At 38.6% G+C, this 22,444-nt stretch overlaps 1 protein-coding gene across 2 annotated transcripts in view; it reads right to left on the bottom strand.

The window, feature by feature from the left end:
* Positions 1–1,324: 1,324 nt before the first annotated feature.
* The window catches only part of raver2 (ribonucleoprotein, PTB-binding 2), a 160,620-nt gene continuing 139,500 nt past the window's right edge, over positions 1,325–22,444 (bottom strand). The window contains exons 6-16 of one of the 2 annotated variants that reach the window (XM_046049743.1): positions 21,901–22,033; positions 18,456–18,538; positions 18,241–18,339; positions 14,049–14,160; positions 12,093–12,442; positions 10,364–10,472; positions 9,437–9,618; positions 8,618–8,728; positions 8,293–8,394; positions 6,764–6,982; positions 1,325–3,906 (exon numbers count right to left, since the gene is read on the bottom strand). In XM_046049743.1, coding sequence (XP_045905699.1) covers positions 3,766–3,906; positions 6,764–6,982; positions 8,293–8,394; positions 8,618–8,728; positions 9,437–9,618; positions 10,364–10,472; positions 12,093–12,442; positions 14,049–14,160; positions 18,241–18,339; positions 18,456–18,538; positions 21,901–22,033 — 1,641 coding nt within the window. In that variant the 3' untranslated portion in view covers positions 1,325–3,765. The remainder of the gene's footprint in view (positions 3,907–6,763; positions 6,983–8,292; positions 8,395–8,617; positions 8,729–9,436; positions 9,619–10,363; positions 10,473–12,092; positions 12,443–14,048; positions 14,161–18,240; positions 18,340–18,455; positions 18,539–21,900; positions 22,034–22,444) is intronic. The other variant, XM_046049744.1, reaches the window with a different exon arrangement.

Here is a 22,444-nt window from a genome sequence, read left to right as displayed (position 1 = left end):
AAGTGCAAAATGGCTTCTAAAAACAGCGATGAGAGAGAGACAACATGTGAAAGTAGATTTGACTACAGACACAGATGGCTCAGGGAAAGTGAGGTTCTTTTTCCCCAAGTTTCACATTTAACAGAAAGTCCCTGTGTAAGCAGGCTGACTAACTGGATCTGTTGCAAGTTTCATTTGCTATTTCAAGACAGAAAAATCAACAAACCAGACTAAGCAAAAAGCCAGTTCAGGTGTTGGAGCAGTACAGCAGGGAAGTTAAGTAAAGGGCTTCAAAGATGTTTTTAATTACAGACTAACACAACTGCTACTACGAATGGACATTTTGTTTTTGTGCAAAATGACAATAATGTATCCAGTTTAGGTTATTTATAAGTTCAAGCTAAAAAAAAAGAGTAATGTTTTTTGTAATGTTAAGACAGTTACTGTATTTATTCAATATACTGAACCTAAGTAGACAGTTGTGGCTGACAGAGCACTTAATTAAAGGAAATCAGTTGCAAAGACACACTGAGAACTAATTTGAATTTGTTGTAAGGTGTTAATTTCACCACATTTAGAAATATTTTAAAACATTTAAAACAAATCACCAAAATAAAAGCATTTTAAATGAAGCAAAAACCACTAGAAGTCATTCAAAATCATAAAAGAAACAGACAGGACACAAGCCACAACAGTGCAAAGACAAGTTAGTAAAACTAGAATAAATGGAAATTGAAAACAGAAAGGTGTGCTAAATAAAAAGTTTGAAACTGAAGAAAATGGTGGAAGAAAAAATTGGCAAAGTGGGACACCATCAACTGTGTCTGGATTTGGATCCTGCTGTGAAAGTGCAAACAGTAAGAGTTTATGGTTAAAGTGTTATTTGTCATTAATCCAGGAAAAACAGTGGAAAAAGGCTTCTCGAACGGGTCAATGGTAATATACAGTACATTAAAGAAAAGATGGGAGCCACTGAATGCAAAAAAGTGCTGATATGCTAAATATGTGCACACATATAGGTGTTCAATGGACACAAAAAAGGCTTTGATCGGCAGCTACTCTGGCTGATCCTCTTCTTAGTCTTTGTGCTGATATTTAGCATAAATATTTTACATTTTGTTGCATTCTAAGGCTCCCCTCCTTTCTTTTCTTTGTATTGTTCATATCCACCATAAAATATTCCATAGATGCATGCTTTAAAATGTGTCACAGATGCACGTTAAATATGATTCACTAGACATGTGACACCATGAAACACATCAAAGTAAAATCGAGTTAGAAAACATGTGTGGATAAAGGGCAGACAGCAAGAGTCGACAAAGAGGTAATGGAAAGACACAAAGAGTAGAGGGATATGTATTGCCCTTAGTTTAATGTTAAGCCATTTTATTAGTACTTGCGTACCTGCACACCACCGCTCCTACATCACCAAAGACACTCAACTCTTCTATTATTCTATTATTGTGTCCGCACATGTAAACATCATGTACTGTACATCCTGTTTACAACAAGCTGTTATCCCAGAAACTCACACCACATATTAACTGATGTGTATGCTTTATCCGATCTCACCTCCTATTGGGTTTCACAGTGTGTGAGCGTGGTTGCCATGACGATACCAGTAATATTCTGCTCTGTGTCATACAGTCATACAGATAGTTACAAGCAGAATACAAAGACACATATAAAGAAAAAAAAAGCTTTTACCAAGTGTATGAGCTATTACGTAGGAGTATATAATGCTGTGTGAATGGCAAAACATTTACACTGGGAAAGAAACATTTTACATTGGACTTTCTACAGTAGTAGGAGCCTTAGTTATTGCCGGTGTGTTAGACAAGAGGTCTGTGCACATAACAAACCTAATGTTCAAGCTGTAATATTAAAATATCAAACCCTCGCCTCAGTAATAAACATCAAACAAACCTTCTAGACATTAAGTATAATTGAGTTCACAGCTTTGCTCTAATATTGATAATGGCAGTGGTAAAAACGGGATTGAAATAATAACAAAAATAGTTTTAAAAGTATTTTTTCACAAAGAATAATTTCTCTTTGTAAAAGCAGTCGGAAAGAGATCACCTATAACATTTATAGTTGGCTTTTTTTTGTTTCCCCAAAAACGTTAAATTAAAAGCTGCAGAAATTCTACCAGCACACATTAAAAAAACACAGGCATGGTGGCATGTTATATAGTAGCATGTGATGAGCAAAACATTTTTGAGTTGGAAAATTGTACATTCCCTCAAATGATAAAGACTGTGTCCCCATCTCATACTACATACCAATCATATTCAGTATATACTTATCTTTATAGTATTCCTGTTTTTGCAGTCAGCATAGAAACAAATCAACACAGTTTACTCTTTTAAAAGGAAATGATGCAATATGTGCATCATGCAAATGCAATAAAACTGTCACTTTGGAATATCACTACCAATTCAACTTCACAAAGAGACAGCAACATAGTTTGTTCAGGTGTTCCTGTTTTTGTTGCTTTGGCAAATGCGCTACATCCTCAAAACCTGCTTCGAGTTAGTGTGTAGTATGGATTCGGGACACACTTACAGCCTCAAACCATAGCTCCTGTTACAGTCTCAACAGATCAAAACACCCAAATGGGTTACAATAGATAGAAGAGAAGAGAAAAGAAGAAAGGACTGTGCCCTATTATTTGGCTTAAATGTTAAAAACCAAACCAGATAACTACATTAAAGTCAACACATTTGATTAAATATTAATAAATTACTTGAATTGCCTTGGATTATTATTATATTACAAATATATATCAGTATAGACTGAAAAAAAGCAGACATGTAATAAATGCTTTCCTTTCATTCATGTAGTACAATACGCTCACAAAAGGAGCTGGGAAATGACCATTATATAGGATATTGTCTGACGCATGGCTTTATATATTCTGTATTACACACGGTATTTACACCAGCCTTTTTATTTTATGATCCAGTCTTTCTAAGAAAGTCCATTCATTTAGGGAAGCTATTGTAAGTCACCACAATTAAGGGCGTTGATTAGTTCAGGCCCTTTTTTTCCTGATGTGCTCCCAAACCTTGGGATTGAAATGGCTGACACTTCCTACAGAAACAGCATATCAGCACGTGTAAACACACACACACACACACACACACACACACACACACACACTCTCCACGGGGGATATATAAAAGAGGAACCTGGGCCAATAAAAGGAAAAGAGAAAGGACACTGAAGCTAGAACATACAAGTGTCAGTTCGACTGACTAATCAAAGAGTGAGTGTGCAACGCCAGACACATTTTTCTTTTGAAAGGAGACAGAGAGGGACAGACTTGACTGGAAGACCAGTCCTATGACAGTTTCAGCAGGCAGACATGTCGCCTGGCTGCAAATACAAAAGCAGCTTATACGTGTAGATAACGGAATACTTTAGTTTAAATTATACTAGAAAAAATGTACATGGTAATATTAGTTTTGCACAGTTGAGAGACAACATTTTAAATTTAAGAGTTAAGGCTTGAACAGGACAAAAGCAACACCATGTTTGTGTGCATGTGTGTGCGTGTGTGTGAGAGAGAGAGTGTGTGTGTGTGTAGTGCCAGGATCAAAGAGCACTATGGCTTACTTTCACTTGAGCCATTTGCAACCCCAAATTCTATTAAACTCAATACCTACTGTAGGGATGCAAAATGGCTGCCACAGAAAGGCCACTAGAGGGAGCTGTGAGCAGATGCTGAGTGTGTTTGCCTCCCTCCATAAGCTTTAGGCTTTAAGGTGGTTTTGGTTCATACTAGAGCCTCTTCCTCTTAAAGTAGTCAGCATACTGCCCTCCCAGGCCTTGGGAGTGCTGCCCGATGTAGGCACCATCAGATGATGTAATTTCCTGCACTGCCAGCTGAGGGTACTCCCTCTTATGGCCCCGTGTCTGGTTCTGAAGAGACAGGAATGAGAGAATAGGGAACAGTTAGAGGTGGATAAATGGTTTGTTGCCGCACTTAGGACTTAGCACTTAAAGGGACAGGTTCAGCTGCTGTTGGACAAGTTGTAAAGTCACTTGTCAGGTCGTCGCTGATGTCAGATGTCTTGTTTTTTCATGACACTGCAAACTCTTTAAAAGATGAGTCCATCAAATTTCTGTGCATTTTCGGAAACTTTCACAAGTCAAGAAAAAATAACTAAAAAGCCAAATAGTAAACCCTAGACAAATCTTAAATTTAAATTAGGTGACATGCATCATAGCAGAGAAGCGTCCAAAAAATCCCTGATTTGGGATCAAATTAAACGTATAACTTAATGTTACATTGTTTTTGTTTTTTTATACTGTTTGAGTTTTAATGCAATTACAAAACTCAGTACTTTATTATTTTTATTTACTTATCTATACTATATTTGTAATTTCCTATATCCAGTTCTAATTATTATTTAGAAATACAACCACACTTTTTCTTGTAATTGTTGTGTTTAGAATTGTTTCAATAAAGAGAGTGAGAGAATTTGATCTAGCTAACTTTACATGAAAGTGGTTAAGAACCAATATCTGTACATGAATTTAAGATTTCTTCTCTTATTCCTCTAACTTAATACAACACATTTTTGAACATAGGTGATGCAGATTTGGATATATGGGATGATGAATATGACATTATGTTTATATATAAGATAAGATATATGTTTGATATTTTGAAGTATTCTTTTGTACTACTGCTTTTCTCTGTGTACCTTTTTCTACGCATTTTATTGGATTGTTAATTGTTTTTGGATGTTCACAGGACAGCTCGTCAGGCTGTAGGTGTGCATGTTGTATTAATGTGGGTGTGGTTTCCATTTTTCAAGCATTCTGACCTGACGAAGATCCAAGTAGGATGGAAACGTTGTCATTATTAAACTTTTGTGGCATGAAGTACGAGTGCAAGCGTTACCTTTTTTCATTGAAGTTTGTTAACCCCTTAACGCAGACTGTCGCATCACACCGCTTCTTTTCAGACTGCAGCTGAGATAGTGTGTGCATTCCCCCAATGCCTGTTTATGCATATTCGATACGTACCTAGGAACCTTTTGCGAGTATTGGTTTCTCGTTAATGCCTGTTGTCGCTAATTTGCATCATACCTACATCATACCTGAATTTATATCTTTTCTATGTTCTATAGACAAATTAAAAAAACTCCACTTAATTTAGCATCAGCTTGAAAGAAACTAAAAACAAAAATAATAAATTTTCTTATGTTATTGTAAATAAATTCAGGCATCAAGGGGTTAACAACCATAAATTGAAGTTTACAGAACTGAAGTAAATTTAATGCTGAAAATCCAAATATTAAAATACTTTAATTCTTCTCCATTATGGGGATTGTGCTTATTCATGGGCTTGTAGTGCTTTTGTTGACTTGGTATTCTTTTGTTTCTTGAGTGGACTGCCTAAATGAGCTTCTGTAGTAAAAACAAGTGCTTATCTACAAACTACTTGTTTAAATTTAAAAGCTGAACACCAAACATTGTTTTCTGGTGTGTAGCATTTTACTGAAATGAGTGCATGCTTACTGATGAGAATACTGTCTACAGTATGTTTTCATCACTATATTGTTAGACACCTTCAGCTGGAAAAACTGAAGATGAACTTAAATATATGGAAAAATAAATGTAACGAGTTGAGGAATTTGACAGCAATGCAAACATCCTGTGTTTGTGTGTCTAACAGTCTAAAAGGTGTTAGCTCAAGTAAGGGAGGGCCACAGAGGCTGTCTGTACAAACAAATGTAAATCTTTCTAGAGTCAAGGTTTAGCTCAGGCGTCTGGATCACGTCTGCTCACTTCATCATGCTCTCTGTCTCTCTCAGAGTCCTCTCCTCCTCTTCTTTGCTTAAAAGTTAAACTGTGAAGACAACATTAAAGGCTGTCCTGTAGCTCTATTGCCACATCTCAGGAAAAAAATGCCACACCAAGCTGTTAATAGAACACACTATCTCCATAGTCTACAGTGGTTCCTAAACTCAAAACAACAAAACAAGCAAACATTCATGGAAAGTCTGACAAAATGAACAGAATCTTGTGTTACAGGGAAAAGAAAAGGCTGCTTCTGTCTTTTTTATCCTGTTAATCATGTCACAACCTGTATGAGATGAGTATGTTGTTGTTCTGATAATATTGCTGGTGCTGAAGGAATGTACATTACACTGAATTTATCATGGAGGAAGTGTTGACTTTGCATTAACAGCAAACGGCATCAACAGAAAATTAAAATGGAGGCATATCAGAAAACAGCTGTTGCTTTTACTGTGAAGCAGCTACAGTAAAGCGAAGGGTGATCCTGATACTCTCAGAGATTCAGTAACTCATTGTTTAACACAAACACCAGTGTTATGACCACTACTGACCACTCACACATTACATAGTTACAGATTTTTAAGATAATAGTCTGTACTAATATTTATTATAATGTTTTTGCCTTTGTGTAAGGATTATAATTACACATAAATGCATCCAGTTCTGAATTATTACTTTAAAGTCAACAAGCTGAACAGCGATCTTCTCCCTAAGCTCCTCACAGTCAGCATCTAATACTGCACACTAATATCAGAAGTCATGGAGAAAACACTAAAGTAGATAGCTGCAATATGAAATGTTTGGATTTTGTCACCTGGGCTGAGCAAACTCACTTTAGACTGTCAGTTCAAAATGGGGGGGAAAAAATGGGAAAAGACAACAAAAAAGCCAAAAGAGGTTTTATTGAGCTTCACTCACAGATGTATTAAAAGTGTCCCATGCTATATAAGAGTGTGAAATTTCTCACATAGTAGTAGGTGTTCCAGTCAGTGGCGGCAGAGTGTGCGTGCGTGCCAGGGGTTGCTGTGGCTGCCACCGGGTGTGGTGCCCCGAGGAAGCCGGGCATTAAAGGCAGGGTGCTGTAGGCTGGGAGCACGGCAGCAGCTGGTAGGACGGCCGGTGGAGGGGCCGCGCCATTACTGACCGCGTGCAGAGAGACTCCTAAAGGCTTACACACATCTACCTCCTAGAAAAGACACACACACACACACACACACACACACGAACAGTAGGTGGCAAGTCAGTTGTTAAGGTGGCATACTGTTGTTGAAAGCACCTCAAGATTTCACAAAGTGACTAAGTATTTTATTTATTCATTCATGTTAACCTTTGTGCCCCCTGGTGGCTATAATGAGATATACCTATGTATACAGACGACACACTCAACATCAGTTCAGATTTGTTTAATGCCAGGAAGAACGTTATGTCCAAAACCCTTCGTATCATTTTCTCCACCAACAGTGAGCTTAGTAGACTGTGACAGTAACTCTACTCTACCATGCAACAAAATCCATGGGTGCATCTTCAAGCCAACACTTCACACCCACACACACCCTCCAGCAGCAGATAAACCTGGAACTGGCTGCTCAGGGTGTGTGGAGATGTCTGGTATCAGCTGCTGGGTGCAGAGTGATGCATTCCCTCTAACAGGGTATCAGTGTCTTAGAGAGAGGTCACTCTCTCCAAATAAATGCTGCTGCCCTGAGATCATTTACACCTCATCTGCAGGACAGGGTGCAGTTTGACTCAAATAATCAAGTTAGGTTTTAAAGATGTTCTGTTTTATACAGAGCCCGCCAGGTATCATAGATCAAATTTTCTGATACTTTGTAGAAAATAATTAGTAATTTGTATGCTAGGCATAATAACTTCTGCCAATAACTTAGCAATTCACAGTCTCAAACTAATAATTTTGTGCCCTCAAAAGATGTGCTGTCAGAACAGTGGAGTAAAGGTTTAATGTCTCTGAGGGGTAAATTGTTATGCAAACAAAAACAACAGTCAGTAAATATTTGATACAATAATAAATAAAATGGCAATCTATACATACATACATACGCAGCTAGTCATGTCTGAATAAAGCCAGCTATGTTATGTATTTAATTTCTGAAAAAGTGTGTGCTCTTTGCTGCCATATGTGACAATCTTGGGTGGCCCATTTAATGTGGACATACTGTGCTCGGAGTTTTGGCTGTTGAACACAATGCTGCGTTGTCTTTTACCATACCAACTTTACCTTTTCACCCTCAAATTAAAAATGTGTATTCACTAAATTCGAGGAAACAAATTACTAATATGTATCAAACTTTTATCCCCGACAGATGCTAGGTTAAGTGATGATGATGATAACTGAAATGAGTACCTGTTGGAACTCTGTATGAGATTCTGAGTTCAGACCTTGAGGGAGTTTTGTCTCTTCAAACTGCTGTTTACAAGTTGGTCGTGGGGATTTATGGTTAGAATTTATGTTTTGGTTGGGGTTAAGTATGTGTGTACCTTGGTGGCGTAGGCCTGGTTGGCTGTTGCAGGCTGGGAGTAGTACTGAGTGACCGCCTGCATGTAGGAACTGTAATCCCCGTAGGTCGACACTGGTGGAGCCTGGTACACAAGAAGGTTATTTTACAAATGCTGAAGTTTTCATTGTATTTTTCTAGTGAAGAGTTTTGATATGCATCATTTTTATTGTTTTTTTCCCTCTCAGAACATATTCTGAGCTGCCCCCACCACCAGAGGATCCTGCGTTCTGTGACTTTAAATGAATAGTGTCCCAGTGTGCGAAGTTATGATCCCACACAGTTCCAAATGAGTGTGTGTGTGTTACCTGTGTGTGCTCCTTGCTGTAGTCTGTGGCCGTGCTGTCCTGTGGAGCAGCAGTGGTGTAGGTGTGAGCTTGTGCTGCTTGGTAGTGCTGGTACCACTGCTGCATGGCCTCCTAAGACACACACACATCAGCAAACATCAGGTGAAGAGTGGCTAGAGCAGACAGATGAACGTTTGCTCAGTAATTTTCTTGTCTTTGCCGATTTTGACTCCTTTATTTCTGTTTCTCTCTCTTTCTTTGTCATTCATTAACTATTGTTCCTGCAGACGGCCCTCCCCTGTTACTCTCCTTTGTCTTGTCTTTCCAGACAAATTAAACAAACCATTTTACTGGTTATCTAATCATGATTCATTTGTTTGGATAAGTAGATTGCAATTAACATTTAAAACAGGGATTGTATCGCGCTGCAAATATCAGATATGTCACTTGCTGCTGGAGGAGGCAGAAAGAAAGAAAGAAAGAAAGAAAACTGCCAGTAGGGAGGATTCATGACTTGTTCATAGTGAAGTATTGAGAGAGAGGAGGGGAGCAAGGACAGATGGAAAGACAGCACTCCCTGCCAAATCCTCTCTCATTCTGTCTGTCCAAATATCCAAACCCATTCTCATCTCATCCACCTCCCTGCCTCCTCTAGTCACAGCTCATTCTGTCACTGCTGCACTCATCCATCCACTCATTATGTATCAATCCAGCCATCATCTATTCAGCCATCTTCCCTCTCTTTTAGATTTTGGGCCAAATAACACTTAGCACAATGCATCTATCACCATATTTCTTCATTTGATTCTCTGTACAGTGTGTCTGTGTGTGCTGCAGTACCTGTGTGTAGGCCTGGTTGTATTGGCTGTAGTCAGTGGAGGTATCAGTGGTGTATGGGGCTGTTGTTGTAGCTGCCGCGCTGTGGGAGAAGGAGCCAGAGCCCTGGGAGACGACGGGAGCAACTGAGGTGCTGTACAGCCCGGAGCCTGGCTGTCCTCCCTGGGCTTTACTCCCCACTGACCCTGAGCAAAAGTGGAGGGAATCATGAAGGATGCACAATAAAGTAGTTATGTTTTGGGTATTCACACTAATATAGGTGTCAACACTGCAAAATATCTCAAAGGAATACTCCAACAGAAATCTATCTGCTTGTGCCCTTGAAACTTGGCTCCTGGACGGTTTGTAGCTTGTTCCTACATGGAGGATGGCATCTGTAGTCTGTTTAGATTAACATCTGTGAATGATCCAGGAGCATGATCCCCTTCTCCAGACTTGCCCTGTACAGTATCTTCAGTATGTACCAAACAATCCTCGCTCAGCTTGCGGACGAGCTCCGTAGGTATGAAGAGGCGATTGTGTGACATAGAAGCAATGTATTTAGCGCTGTTGTGGTGAAACTATGAGTTTTTAACATACTAAACATACAGACCAACAGTATTTGATACTCAAAATATAGATTTTTGGGAAAGTCATAGTTTTGTCCTATTTTTCTTAATAGAGGTGAAAGATTTTGCCCATAAGCCAACCTAACTTGTTTCATGTACAAATAATGTGTTAAAAAAAATCAACTTGAACAAAGTCAGCATCTTCATATTAGTGGAGTGATCACTTTAATTTCTATGTTTAAGCATTGAACACTACGGAATTCATATGCTTTTGCTGAATGTTTGAAAGTACTGAGAGTGCTACCTTAATACAGCTGATTGCACAAACAATAGGATAAGAGAAAGTGTTTTCCCTTTGTTTGTTGTGTGCTGGTGTGCTCACCTTGCAGGACCACCCCTGGCATTACGCTGGCCAGGTTCAGGTAAGGATTGGAGGGCAGTCTGACTTCTTTAGGAGGATCGCCCAACAGAGAGCTTTGACCAGTGCTTACCTAAAGAGAGAGAAAGAAATTTAAATGGTTCTATTCACAGTACCATTAGCAGGTCCTGCAGGTCAAAGAAAACATACTTCAGTCGAGATAAGATTTCAGGCATATAGTTTTGGTTGTTTTTTTTACAGAAAATTTAACTAATAGTCAGTCTGCCGTTCAACCTCTGATCCACTACTTTACGTCCTTTCTACACTCTCACTCATACCAACAACAACTTAAGGATTTTAATTTTTTAATGCTGCAAAGATTCTGATGAGGTGCAGAAGAGGCTGCGGAAATCTGAGAGGACTGTACTTGCCGTTAATCACACATTTTCTCCATTAAAGACACTTTAGAGAAGGCAGCGCTGGGACTAGAATCAGTTCCCCTAAGAACTTCAGTGCGATGTGATTATTTCTGTACACTGACTTATTATAGATAATGATGTTAGTATAGCAGTGCTTTATTTAAACCAGGCCTAGTGAAAGAGAGAGGAGCACAAAAGCAGACAGCCATTCAGTGTGTGCAGAAAGGCATTAAGGTGAACAGACAGGCAAGCACGGGGCAGGTAGACAGGCTGACAGGGCTGAGGAGAGAAGACTGGGCAAGCGAAGAGGCAGACAGAAGTGCATAATGGGAATTACCCAAAGTAGGAGCCCCTGGGGGACTGAGACTGTTTATACATACACTCACTTGATGTGCGTGCTTGTGTGTTTTGAATGAGATTGAGACCCAATGAGACTAAATCAGGAATAAATACTGGTCCACAAGAGACAGATCGGTAGAGGGGTAGAAAGAGAGAGTAGTATAAAACTGCAACAAGCAATTCTTCTTTAAATGGAGTTGTCTATAAAATGTCACTGAATAGTCCACAACTGTGTCCTGCTTTTGATTAAAGTTTGTAAAGTGTTACATCTTTTATTCCTATATTTTATTATGTATTTTTCTTTTATTACTAGTACTAACTTGCTCTACACTGTGAGGCTATGTCATTTCTTTATTTAACTTTTTGCCTGGGATATGTAGATTTAGACTCCGTCTGTTAGCACAATATCATGCATGTAAGTTAGCCATTATGTGCACATTTAGGATCCTTTTATAAGATTCTACTTTTAAAACAAGTCAAACCCATGAAACTAGAGTTGGCCTAATTAGTAAGCTAGCTACAGTTGATAACATCTGCCAGTGACCGTTTTAAGTCATTTCAGTTGGTCGTCTGCATGTGATGAGAAGCTGCTTGTGTCTACCTCTTTCTGAAATTAAGGACCCATTGTTCCAAATATTACTAAGAATTTTGAACAGAAACCAGTGTAGCAACAGCAACTAAGGGGGACGGGGCTTAGTGAACGGTTAATTTCTAAGAGACTTCCTTGTTTTGTCCAACCACTAGTCCAAAATACATCAAGTTCTCTATTACTATGTTTTTAAATAGAGAGAAGCAGAATGAAACACTCAGATAATAATAATGATAATAATAAAACTCATTATCAAAATATGTGTCGATTATTTTTCTGTCAACCTGAAAGATTCAAAGAGATAACGACACACAAAGAGATTCAGAAGTGACAAAGAATAATGCGAGATGCAGGGTTTTATAGCCCAGCGGTGTTCTGTGTGTGTATTTGTGATCGCTGTGCTCACCATGTTAGCCAGGGGGCAGCCATCTGAACTGTTGTGCTGGCCTGTTGACGTATAAACTCCTCCAGGGGGTATAGGTTGAGGCGGGCCAAGGCCTGAGTTACTTATACCCAAGGAATAGCTCTGTCCCTGCAGATGGGAGCTCATCATGGTCCCAGGAGGAGCTGGCTGCCTGTCACAGGGGGTGGAGGAGGAAGAAGAGGAGGAGGAAGCACAAGGGTTTGTGGAGATAGAATGGGTGCTGTTTTGTTCTCCCCCTCCAGCTCGACCTTGGAGATATGGCATCACACCTGCTGCTGATACCACTACTGTGGCATTGTGGGTAGATGATGGCACTGACTCCTGGCCCAACTCTGTAAGTAGAGAGGAGAGGAGAGGAAGGGAAAGAGAAGAGAAGGAAAGAAGAAAACGGACGGGAAGGAAAGGAATGGAAGAGAATTGAAAGAAAAAGAAAAAGAAACATGAAGAAACAAAGGAGAGGAGAAGGTAAGAGGAGAAGAAAGGGAAATGAAAAGGAGAAGAAAAGAAAGCAAAGGAGATAAAGAAAAAGGGAAAAAAAGGAAGGAACGGCATAAAAGACAGCCCAATGTAAGGTAAAGGAAATTAAGTGAAGGGAAATGAAAGCAAGGAGAGGAGAGATGCCAGATAAACACGTGAAATGACTTTCACTGATGACCATCAGCGTCTCTGTCTCCTCTGGGCAGAGACGAATCATTCAGATGGCTGGAAACTGAGAGCTCAGCCCGACCATCTCTGTAGAGCCAGCTGTAATATTTGAGAATGGTTTTCCTGCTCATACATCATCACTTATCATGTTTATTTATGGCTTTGCTCCACACTCCCAAAATTTCACTCACTCCAGGGTTTAATAAACACAAATATGTACACACACACACATATATATATATATATATATATATACACACACACACGCAAAGAAAAACATATACAGACACAAAAGCAGGACCACGCAGGATTTAAAGATGCACAAGGTGAATACACACACACAATCACACTTATTATAAATCCAATATTGCTGTGACAAATGGCCTCCACAGCACAATAAAAGAATCACCCCTAAAAGCCTTAAGCTAACAATCCCATGCACTGATAAAAGCCTCACATTACAGACACACACACACTCACACACAAAATTGCAAACTCATTCACACTATCAGAACACCACACGCTCATACACAAATACATCCGCACACATACACACAACTGTTTGTGGATACACAGACTGTGGTATATAATTTACATTTAAAACAACACAGTTTTTCTCAGCTAGAGATCGGAATTGTAAATGTACCGCAGTTTCCTAGATGTGTTGTGCAGTAATGTACAACTGTGAAACATTCAGTAATCTGCAGAGGGACATCTCTGACACCTGACACTAACACATTGTGATTGGGAGTCATTTACATTTACGTTTACATGCATATCACACTCTTCTTCTGTGTTTACATCCTTTTTTTACACCAATTATTGTTCAAGAACCAGCTGCTTTTCTTTCACTTTCAGTAAGAAGAACGAGCATTTTTTATTTTTTTTTTTACAACAGAGAGAAGTACCTGATATATGCAAATACTCTCTGGGATACTGAGGTATATGTACACTTCATGGCTTGAAAAAGGTGGTCTCAGCTTGGGTTTATGTGAGCTTCATCTTAAAAGTAAAACTTGGTTTGTCTTGTGTGTGTATATGAAGTTACATACTCGTACAGCTTGCTTATCTTAGCATCCCTAACAGGATATTGACTTTGAGTTGAGGCACATTCAAGGTGGCTGTCGTGATTCAACCATGAGGGTAAATCTAAGAGGTTCTGTTTTTGGTGGACGTGAGAGGATGAATTGCTTTTATTGCACCGGCTTTACCATAGGTCTCATTAGTTTGCAGTAGTTACACCAAGTAGTTTCACCAAGTAGTTTGGCAAGTGCATACTGATACTCAGCTTACCTGTAGGAGAGTCTCCCAGGAGGCCTTTCCCCAGCGACACAAGACCTGGAGACCGCAGAGACAAAGCTTTCTGCATCAGCAGCCTGGACGGGTCTCCGAGCAGACTGGAGACCTGCGGAGGCAAGAGGAGAAGATGGAAGAGCATTGTGTAAACACAGAAGGATAAGGAAAACAGACGGGAGAGGGGAAAGGTCATCAAAAGAAAATGGGAGAAGGTGGAGAGAGAACAGATATGACAAGAGAGATAGGAGTGAGCGTTCAATTATCATGCAAACTAGGGATGGGTATCGCTACTCGGTATCGACTGAAACAGCCCAGTATCGAGTAGAATCAAAACGTCAGTCAAACTAGTACTTCAATCGATACTTTTTGTAACCAGATCATGGCAAATAATTACTATTTGTTTGATTTTACTTGCAGCCAAACACACAAGCAACACACCGAAAGAGAAGAGCACGCCTTTTTTTCCCCTTATGTGCCTGCACCATAAACTGTATTAAAAAAGGCCTGCATGCGCCTAGTCCATGCATGATTTTAACAGCCCCTCCACCTTCGGCTGTGGTCTCAGGTATATTCCTCACTGTTGCAATCTTATCACCACAAGCTTGGCTTTCCGTTGGTTTCATCTTCTGGTATCATTTAACACTTCTCTGTCCATTTTTATTTGCTATTCACATCACCTGTTACTGATTCATCACTGCGTTCCATCTTATTAGTTAAATGCTTTTTGTGGTGCAGCAGCGATCAGCTGATTTTACTCACGGAGCCGCTGGCTGCAGCTGCTTCAGGTGTAGTTGGTTTGATTGGCTTTGGCGTGATAGACCCGGGTTCAATTCCCCACTGTGACACATCCGCCAATGTGTCCCTGAGCAAGACACTTAATCCTAGATGCTCCCGAGGCGTGCGACCTCTGACATATATAGCAAATGTAAGTCGCTTTGCATAAAAGCGTCAGCTAAATGAATAAACGTAAATGAAAGTTATTGAAATTTTCCGTTGTTTACTTTCAACACACATATCAAAAAAATTACCTTGAATTCGTTTCCCACAAAATATTTGGTCACAAAACTATTTCATTCCTCTCATTTAAATATAAAAAATTTGCAAGCTATATTCTTTCCCCATATAATACTACCCATGAGGATGAACTGATTATAGGACGAGGAGGGATCTGATATAATTTCCCAATACGTTTAACAGTTATTTGAAACAAGAAAAAAAATGTAATAGATAGGCTAACCTTCCTTGTCCATAACAACAATAAAAATAATAATAGGCTGCTAATCAACTTCTATGCTTTCAAAAGGTGGCATTTTATGCAAGGTATCGAATGAAGTAGGCCTACTCTATTGGTATCGGTATCATTTTAAAGGTACTGGTATCATAAAACTAAACGATACCCAACCCTAGTTAAGTCATGTGAAATCTCTCTTCTTTTTCGTCTCCTCTCTGCCTCTGTGTTTCCAAAACGTCTGGTGTGTATCTCAGTCGCAGACTCGACACGCAATTTTTATCGTAATGCGCAGATTTGATTGGCTGAGTAGCATCACATGAGACGATTGGAACACATGCAATTGGTCTGTGAGTTTCCTCCGCTGCTAAACCAGTACAGTAAATGCTAGAGAAGCTGTGCGGGTTAAAATAGAAACGCTCCGTCAAGAGGTAGTAATTCTCCAATTAGTGACCTCTGCATTACACCTACTAAATTGCGTGTGCATTCTAAAATATTGCACATGCAATTATAGTACCTGTTATGGGTGATTTACTAAGAATTATTGCGTAGATGACAACAGGAGCAAACACAATGGAGGTGGGAGTATTTAAATGAGGGTTTTGCATGTTTTAATGGTTTCCGCCATGGAGAGTCGGGAGGAAAAGCAGCCGCAGCGTAAAAACCTTGGTTTGTTTCGTTCAGTGCGTCCCGAGTATGTGGAAATCGTATGTACCTGCCTTGGCCAGCACACTCCAGCACACATGGAAAAACTGATTTGGGAAACCCCAGCAGAAACAGATACAGTATGCTGGAATGACACAGACGCGAAGTAATGCCAGCAGATCGTGCTTATTTTACGCGTGATCCATGCACTACTGCAGCTGGGGGCTCTCTGCTTTCTAAATTCTTTTATCTCACTGAGAAAATAAGTGAGATCGAAATGAAATTTGCTTTATTGGCATGAATGTTAATTAAACAGCATTGGGGTTTGCACCTTCCTTTCAAACGTATTAAATACAGAGGCAGTTGCACTCACGTGAAAAAGTGTTTAGGCTTGGTAGATCACATTGCGTGTAGTAAAGAAATGTATTTGCATTTTGTATCCCAAACTGCATATTCATTAAGTACAAAAGTACTAAATTAACAACAGGTGCAATCTTGCACTTTTGAAAGACGTCATCATGCATGCACACCCTTAGTAGATCAGCTTATGTGCTAATTTGCTGGTGATATCAAGTTTGCACACGTTTTTACTCACACAAACCTTGTCCTACGTCTTGCTGATGTCAACAGGAGGCCCGTCATCAACTTCCAAAGTTATGCTGATGACACACAGCTCTACATTTCAGTGTCCCCTGATAACCAGTCGCCATTTTTAACTGTATTTTAATTATCAAGTCAAGGGTGGCAGGGATTTTCTACAGCTCAATCAGGACAAAACGCAAGTACTGGCCATTGGTTCTGATGCTCAGAGAGAGAAACTCAATGTGAAACTGCGAGAAATGTCATTAAATCCCTGTGACAAGGTGAAAAACCTGGGAGTCATCATTAAATCAGACCTCAGTTTTGCGCAGCACATTACAAACATTACTAAGAGAGCTATTAATCATCTTAAGAACATTGCCAGAGTGCGACCATTTCTCTCCCAAGCCAATACAGAGACACTTGTGCATGCTTTTATTACCTCCAGGATTACTGTAATGCTGTGCTTTCTGGTCTCCCAAAAACTGAATACATTTCAATTGCAGCTGCTTCAAAACGAAGTAGCACGTGTGCTGACTTAGGACCATAAAGAGAGCACACATTAAGCTAATTTTAAAGTCTCTGCAATGGCTACCTCTCTGCTTCAGAATTGATTTTAAGATAATTTTATTAGTTTATAAGTCTATTAATGGTGTTGGTCCTGAATATTTATCAGATTTGCTTTTATCTTATGAACCTTCCAGAGCCCTTAGGTCCTCTGGTAGTAGCTTTCTATTTATCCTTAAAGTCTGGGTGAAAACAGTAAGGTGTCCTTTTACTATTATTATGTTATTATTAGTTAAACTGTATTATTAGCTAAATTGTATTGTAACAAGTAACATATCATGTTTACTCATTTATTTATAAAAATATATTTTTATTCTATTTTATTCTCCTGTTCCTTTATTCTTATTATCTTATTTTTAGTATTTTTTTAAATAATTCTTCATTATTATGTTTCTTTATCTTTAATACCTTAAAGACCTTACCTTACCGTGTTTCATCATTACAAATTTGAGTTTTATATGGTAGTGGCCATGTATGGTAACTTTTCCTTGCCTCGTGTGTGTGTGTGTGTGTGTGTGTGTGTGTGTGTGTGTGTGTGTGTGTGTGTGTGTGTGTGTGTAGGTGGGTCAGGGTGGCATTACTGTCACTGTCTTTGCTTTTATAATGTGAAGCACTTTGTGTTACATGGCTCTTATATGAAAAGTGCTATACAATTAAAGATTGATTGATTGATTGATTGATATGTATCCCCTTACATTACAATAAGTTAGAAAGCTAGAATAAATTATAAGGAAAAGAAAAGGCCACACTGGGTCAAAAGAGGAAGAATAAAATTTACCCAGTATTCTCCTTCTCTTTATTCTGAATTATCATCTTCCAATTTCTAACATAAAATATTCCAAACATCAGTCACTGTGACTTTTAACTTTCACTCCAGCAATTAAAGAAAATACCAGAGACATTTTAAAATATGCAAATCAAGAGGTGGAGGGAAACACCTCAAGGTCTTCCTTTAAACAGAAAAGCAGCAAGGTTAGGTGATTTTGGGGTTGTTTGGTTTCATTATGCATCAAGTACTGTAGAAGAAAATGTAAGGGCTCATACGAGCAGCAGCACATGCCCACAACGTGGTATAACCCTCACCACTAACCTATGCAAATTATAAAAACACACACACACACACACACACACACACACACACACAGAGAGAGAGACAAACAGGTATCTTACACTGCTGATGCGTTTGTCTTTGATGTGTAGAAGCTGTTGCTGTGCGAGCTGCATATGCAAGAGGTTCTGAAGGACTAGTCCGTTACCAAGCATTGCATTCTGCAAGGTAAAGGAAAACAGAAATTATTATTATTATTATAACAAAGACATCAACACACACTAAAAAAATCCCACATCTTTATTTTTGTGTTATTGGTATCTTATGTTATTGTGACCTGGTGTGCTTTTCCCAATGTGAGCAGAGCTGTGGTGAGAGGAGGTCTGAGGAACGGTAAGCTGGCATGACGCCCGTACTTCCCTAAGAATACAGACAAATAACAAATAAAAAACATCAATCAGAGCTTTTCTTTGAGCTTGAACTTTCTTTTCCAAGTTTTGTTTCCACTAATGCATTAATCAATCATTTTCTCAACAGGCATACACAGGCAAGATTATTAGTCAGACAACCGATCCATCAGTCATTTACAGCACATTTCAAAGGATCACACAGCCTTCTGTTTTATAAGAAGCACAAGTAAAGCAATATCGGGATATTATGTTAGCATACAGCAAATTGCTTCCTTCATAACTTTAAATTACATTTTGATGATGAAGACAGTTGAAAAGAGACTCAAACAAACAACACCATATCAATAGAGAAAAGAATAGCAGAAGAATGCAAAATTCAAACTTCTTCAAACAGTCTGTCTTTATTAAGTGTCAATGGTACTGACAGTTTCCTCAAAAACAACAAAAACTAGCTTCAGCAACTCACTGGTTGTTTTTCACAATTCATTTTTTTTTTCTGTATCTGTAAAATGCAAAAATTCAAGAGAGATGTAGTAAATTGTGTTGAATAACAGATGAGGCAGTTAAAAGAAAATTACAACATATTCCCTTTGAGGTTACAATGTAGATTTATTTGTCATTTCTTTACGACATGGGTTGTAAAATGAGATTAAAGAGCAAATGTCTACAAAAAATTATATAACTACATGCAGAAATAAAACTATTTTACATGGAGTATGGCGGTACGGCAGTGGTTACTTCAAGTACACTTCTAGAAGTACCAAAAGTACTCATTATGCTGAAAAGCCCATTTCAGAAAAAATGTATGATCCTATTACTGGATAATAATTATTGATGCATTAATGTGTAGCTACATCTCTTTAGTGTTACAGCTGGTAAAGGCTGTTTACATTTACCCCAGATGCAAATTCAAAAAATGCACTGTGGAATGTTTAGGGTGTATACGTGTAGCCTATGTAAATAACTACTCTACTGTATTTATATGTTACCATATTTTAATAGGCCTACACTTAATATGTTGTGTGTGTAGCATGAAGGAACTACACAATTCATTTCGTTATGCGGCCTTGTGCTGTATAATGACTAATAAACTACCTAGTACCTTGGGTGATTTTAAATACTTATGCAGCTTTACCTTAAACTATAATATTCTAAATTTTTATTATTAATCTGAATCTGCAAAGTCAAGTTATCAAATAAATGTAGCAGAGTGAAAGGTGTAATATTTGCCTTGAAATGCAGTGGTATAAGTATTTAAGTAAATAAACTAATATAAAATGGAAATACTCGAGTAAAGTACAAGAACTTGAGTAAATGTATTTAGTTACTTTCCACCACTGATTTCCTACAGGGATTTAATGTTGATCTTTCACCGATGATTCTGTGCTTCTTCAGGCATGAGAGACAATAACTCATTTTAGAGTTAGTCTATACTTCAGTGAATCCTGTTTTCTTTTATAATACCTTTGGTTTATCTCTTGTTCATAGTATCTCATCATTTTCTCATTTGTAGTCACCATTATTGAATTTGTTGTCTGATAACATTTTCACAGTTTCTTCTCCTTCAAGCAAAAAACCTCAAAGGCCAACTACAGTCTTTAACTTTTATTGGAAGTGTGTTCAGCTCGCTGCAGAGCTGTGATAAAGGCTTGGTTTGTGACAAATATAATGAACTGGTTACAGCTGTGCATGTTTGTGCACAATAATTGTCATCTTTTCTTTCAAAAAAGAATCAGGTAATGAATAAACAACTGTTCCGAACTGCAGTTCATGCTGTTCAAAGTCGGGGGAATAAGAAGTACCACCAAATGTGGTTTGTTTCAACTATTTCAACACTATGTTTGGTTTTTGTTTTAGTGGTGAATAATTGTAATTGAACCGATGTTTGACAAGCAGTTAAACAATATTTCTTTCCATCACTTCACCATCACAAGAAGAAGAAGTAAGTTTGTGTTGACCGGCACTTATTGAATCTAACTAGTATGTTTTGTTGTTTTTAAGCTAAAGCTTTTGACTTACTGAGAAAACTGTATAGATTTCCAAAATTTCAGAGAGTTTGCCCAAGTTCACACACTTGAACACATTTTCCCCGATTATATCAGCAAAACTGGTCACAAGGCGTCCCACACGTTCAGGTGATTACCAACCCACAGCTACACACATACCATGTACACCCCCTTTCTTTGGCTTTTGTGTGAATGACAAGGTCTTCTCATAATAAATGTGAGCGTCAATGCTAATGGTAGCTTCCACCAGAATAGGTAGAGAAAGTTTAACATTTAATCAAGGTCCTAATTTTAGACTTTAATTGTGTGTGCTCTTCTTTAAGAGAGCTCCCCCCCATCTTCTCTTCTTCCTGTTCTCATTTGTTCCGCTAATGTCACACAATTTCATTTTAATACCTGATTAGCCATTTATCATATAATGAAGCCGTTGAAGAGGTGATTACAGTATATAGGAGGGCCTAACAGAGGGTCAGACACGTACAGTGGATCTTAGATAATCATCCAAGCCCTTCAGCAGCGGAAAGACTATTCAAAAGAACAAGTTCAGGATGCTGACTTGCTTTGAAAGATTATTCAAAATCTGCAGCAAATATGCAAATTTCATATAATATACTATTTTCAGGGGATTGGCTCCAGTCCCCCGCGACCCTGTACACAGGATAAGCGGTTTACGATGGGTGGATGGATGCTATTTTCAGGTTGAAAGTTTTTAGCTAAAAGTTAGTAAGGGATCTGCACCAGATGCAAAATATATAATAAGCAGAAAGCATTTTAAGAGAAAAGATGTTAGCATTTCAATAAGCTTCAAATTATGATTCTGCATGTTTGTTTTTTAATAATAATAGAGTTGAGAAATGGGAGGAGCTACTTCTTGTGCCCCCTGGTCTTGATGTCAAAGGGATTTTTCCATAGACAATGTTATGTATGGATTGACAAACGCTCCCAGTTGAATGAACAGTGCAAAATAACAATAATTCTTTGATAAAAGTCAGAAGGTAAAAACCTATGTACATACCTATGTGTCCTGTTGATCTCTATCTACACTCCTCTCTAGTGCACTCCCATCCATTTCAGCTCTTTATACAGTATTTCAGGGCAAGCGATGAGATTTGCCAGCAAAAGTTTATTGTACTCGATCTACACTAAGAGCCCAAGGTGTTGAACACTACATTATATATGCTGATGAAAGTCATTATGTATGATTCAGTGGACAAAAACAAATCATGAAAAAAATACTGGGTATATTACAAATTCAGACAGCGTTAAAATAATGTATATGTCATAACTTCTGCTGTTTCAGTTTTAAGAAAACAAAATAGAAAGCTGATCAATGCTTCATGCAGCAGCACTTGTTACTGTGATTCACCTCCTGTCATACCTCCTCTTTTCCCAGTGTGGTACGGTCTCATGAGGATCTGCAGGGCTGCAGGGTTGGTCATACTGGTCAACAGCTGGGCTAGGTTGGGTTCTGGTAGCAGACCTTTCCTATTAGTCAGAATCTAGAGAACAACAAAACACACACACACATACACGAGTTAGAGGAAGAAAAGTGGGATTGTGTGTGTGTAGAGTATGTGTTTTGATCTTGTCATTAAGAGTCCCTGATGGCTGTGGTAATCATTACACTAGTTTACATCATCGGAATATGTCTGCAATGTCAGCAGAGGGGAGTTGATCTGGGAGACAAAAGAAAAGAGGCAAGAAAAAGAGAGCTATTTGAGAAACAGAAAAGGAGCAGGAGGAGGAAAGGGAAGTGTGTGTGTATGTGTGTGTGTGTGTGTGTGTGTGGCAGGAGAGAAGTTGGGAGGAAAAAGCACAAACTTGAGAAAAAGCAGAGGCCACCTTTCAGACAAACTAATTCATAAGTTCTCTACCAATTTTACACGTCGGCATCATGTTTGGAGAAAACC

The sequence above is a fragment of the Micropterus dolomieu genome, linkage group LG05 (genome assembly GCF_021292245.1).
Source record: "Micropterus dolomieu isolate WLL.071019.BEF.003 ecotype Adirondacks linkage group LG05, ASM2129224v1, whole genome shotgun sequence".
NCBI classification, from domain to species: Eukaryota; Metazoa; Chordata; class Actinopteri; order Centrarchiformes; family Centrarchidae; genus Micropterus; species Micropterus dolomieu.
Note: the sequence above shows the minus strand (reverse complement) of the source record. Positions and strands in the feature narration are given on the sequence as shown.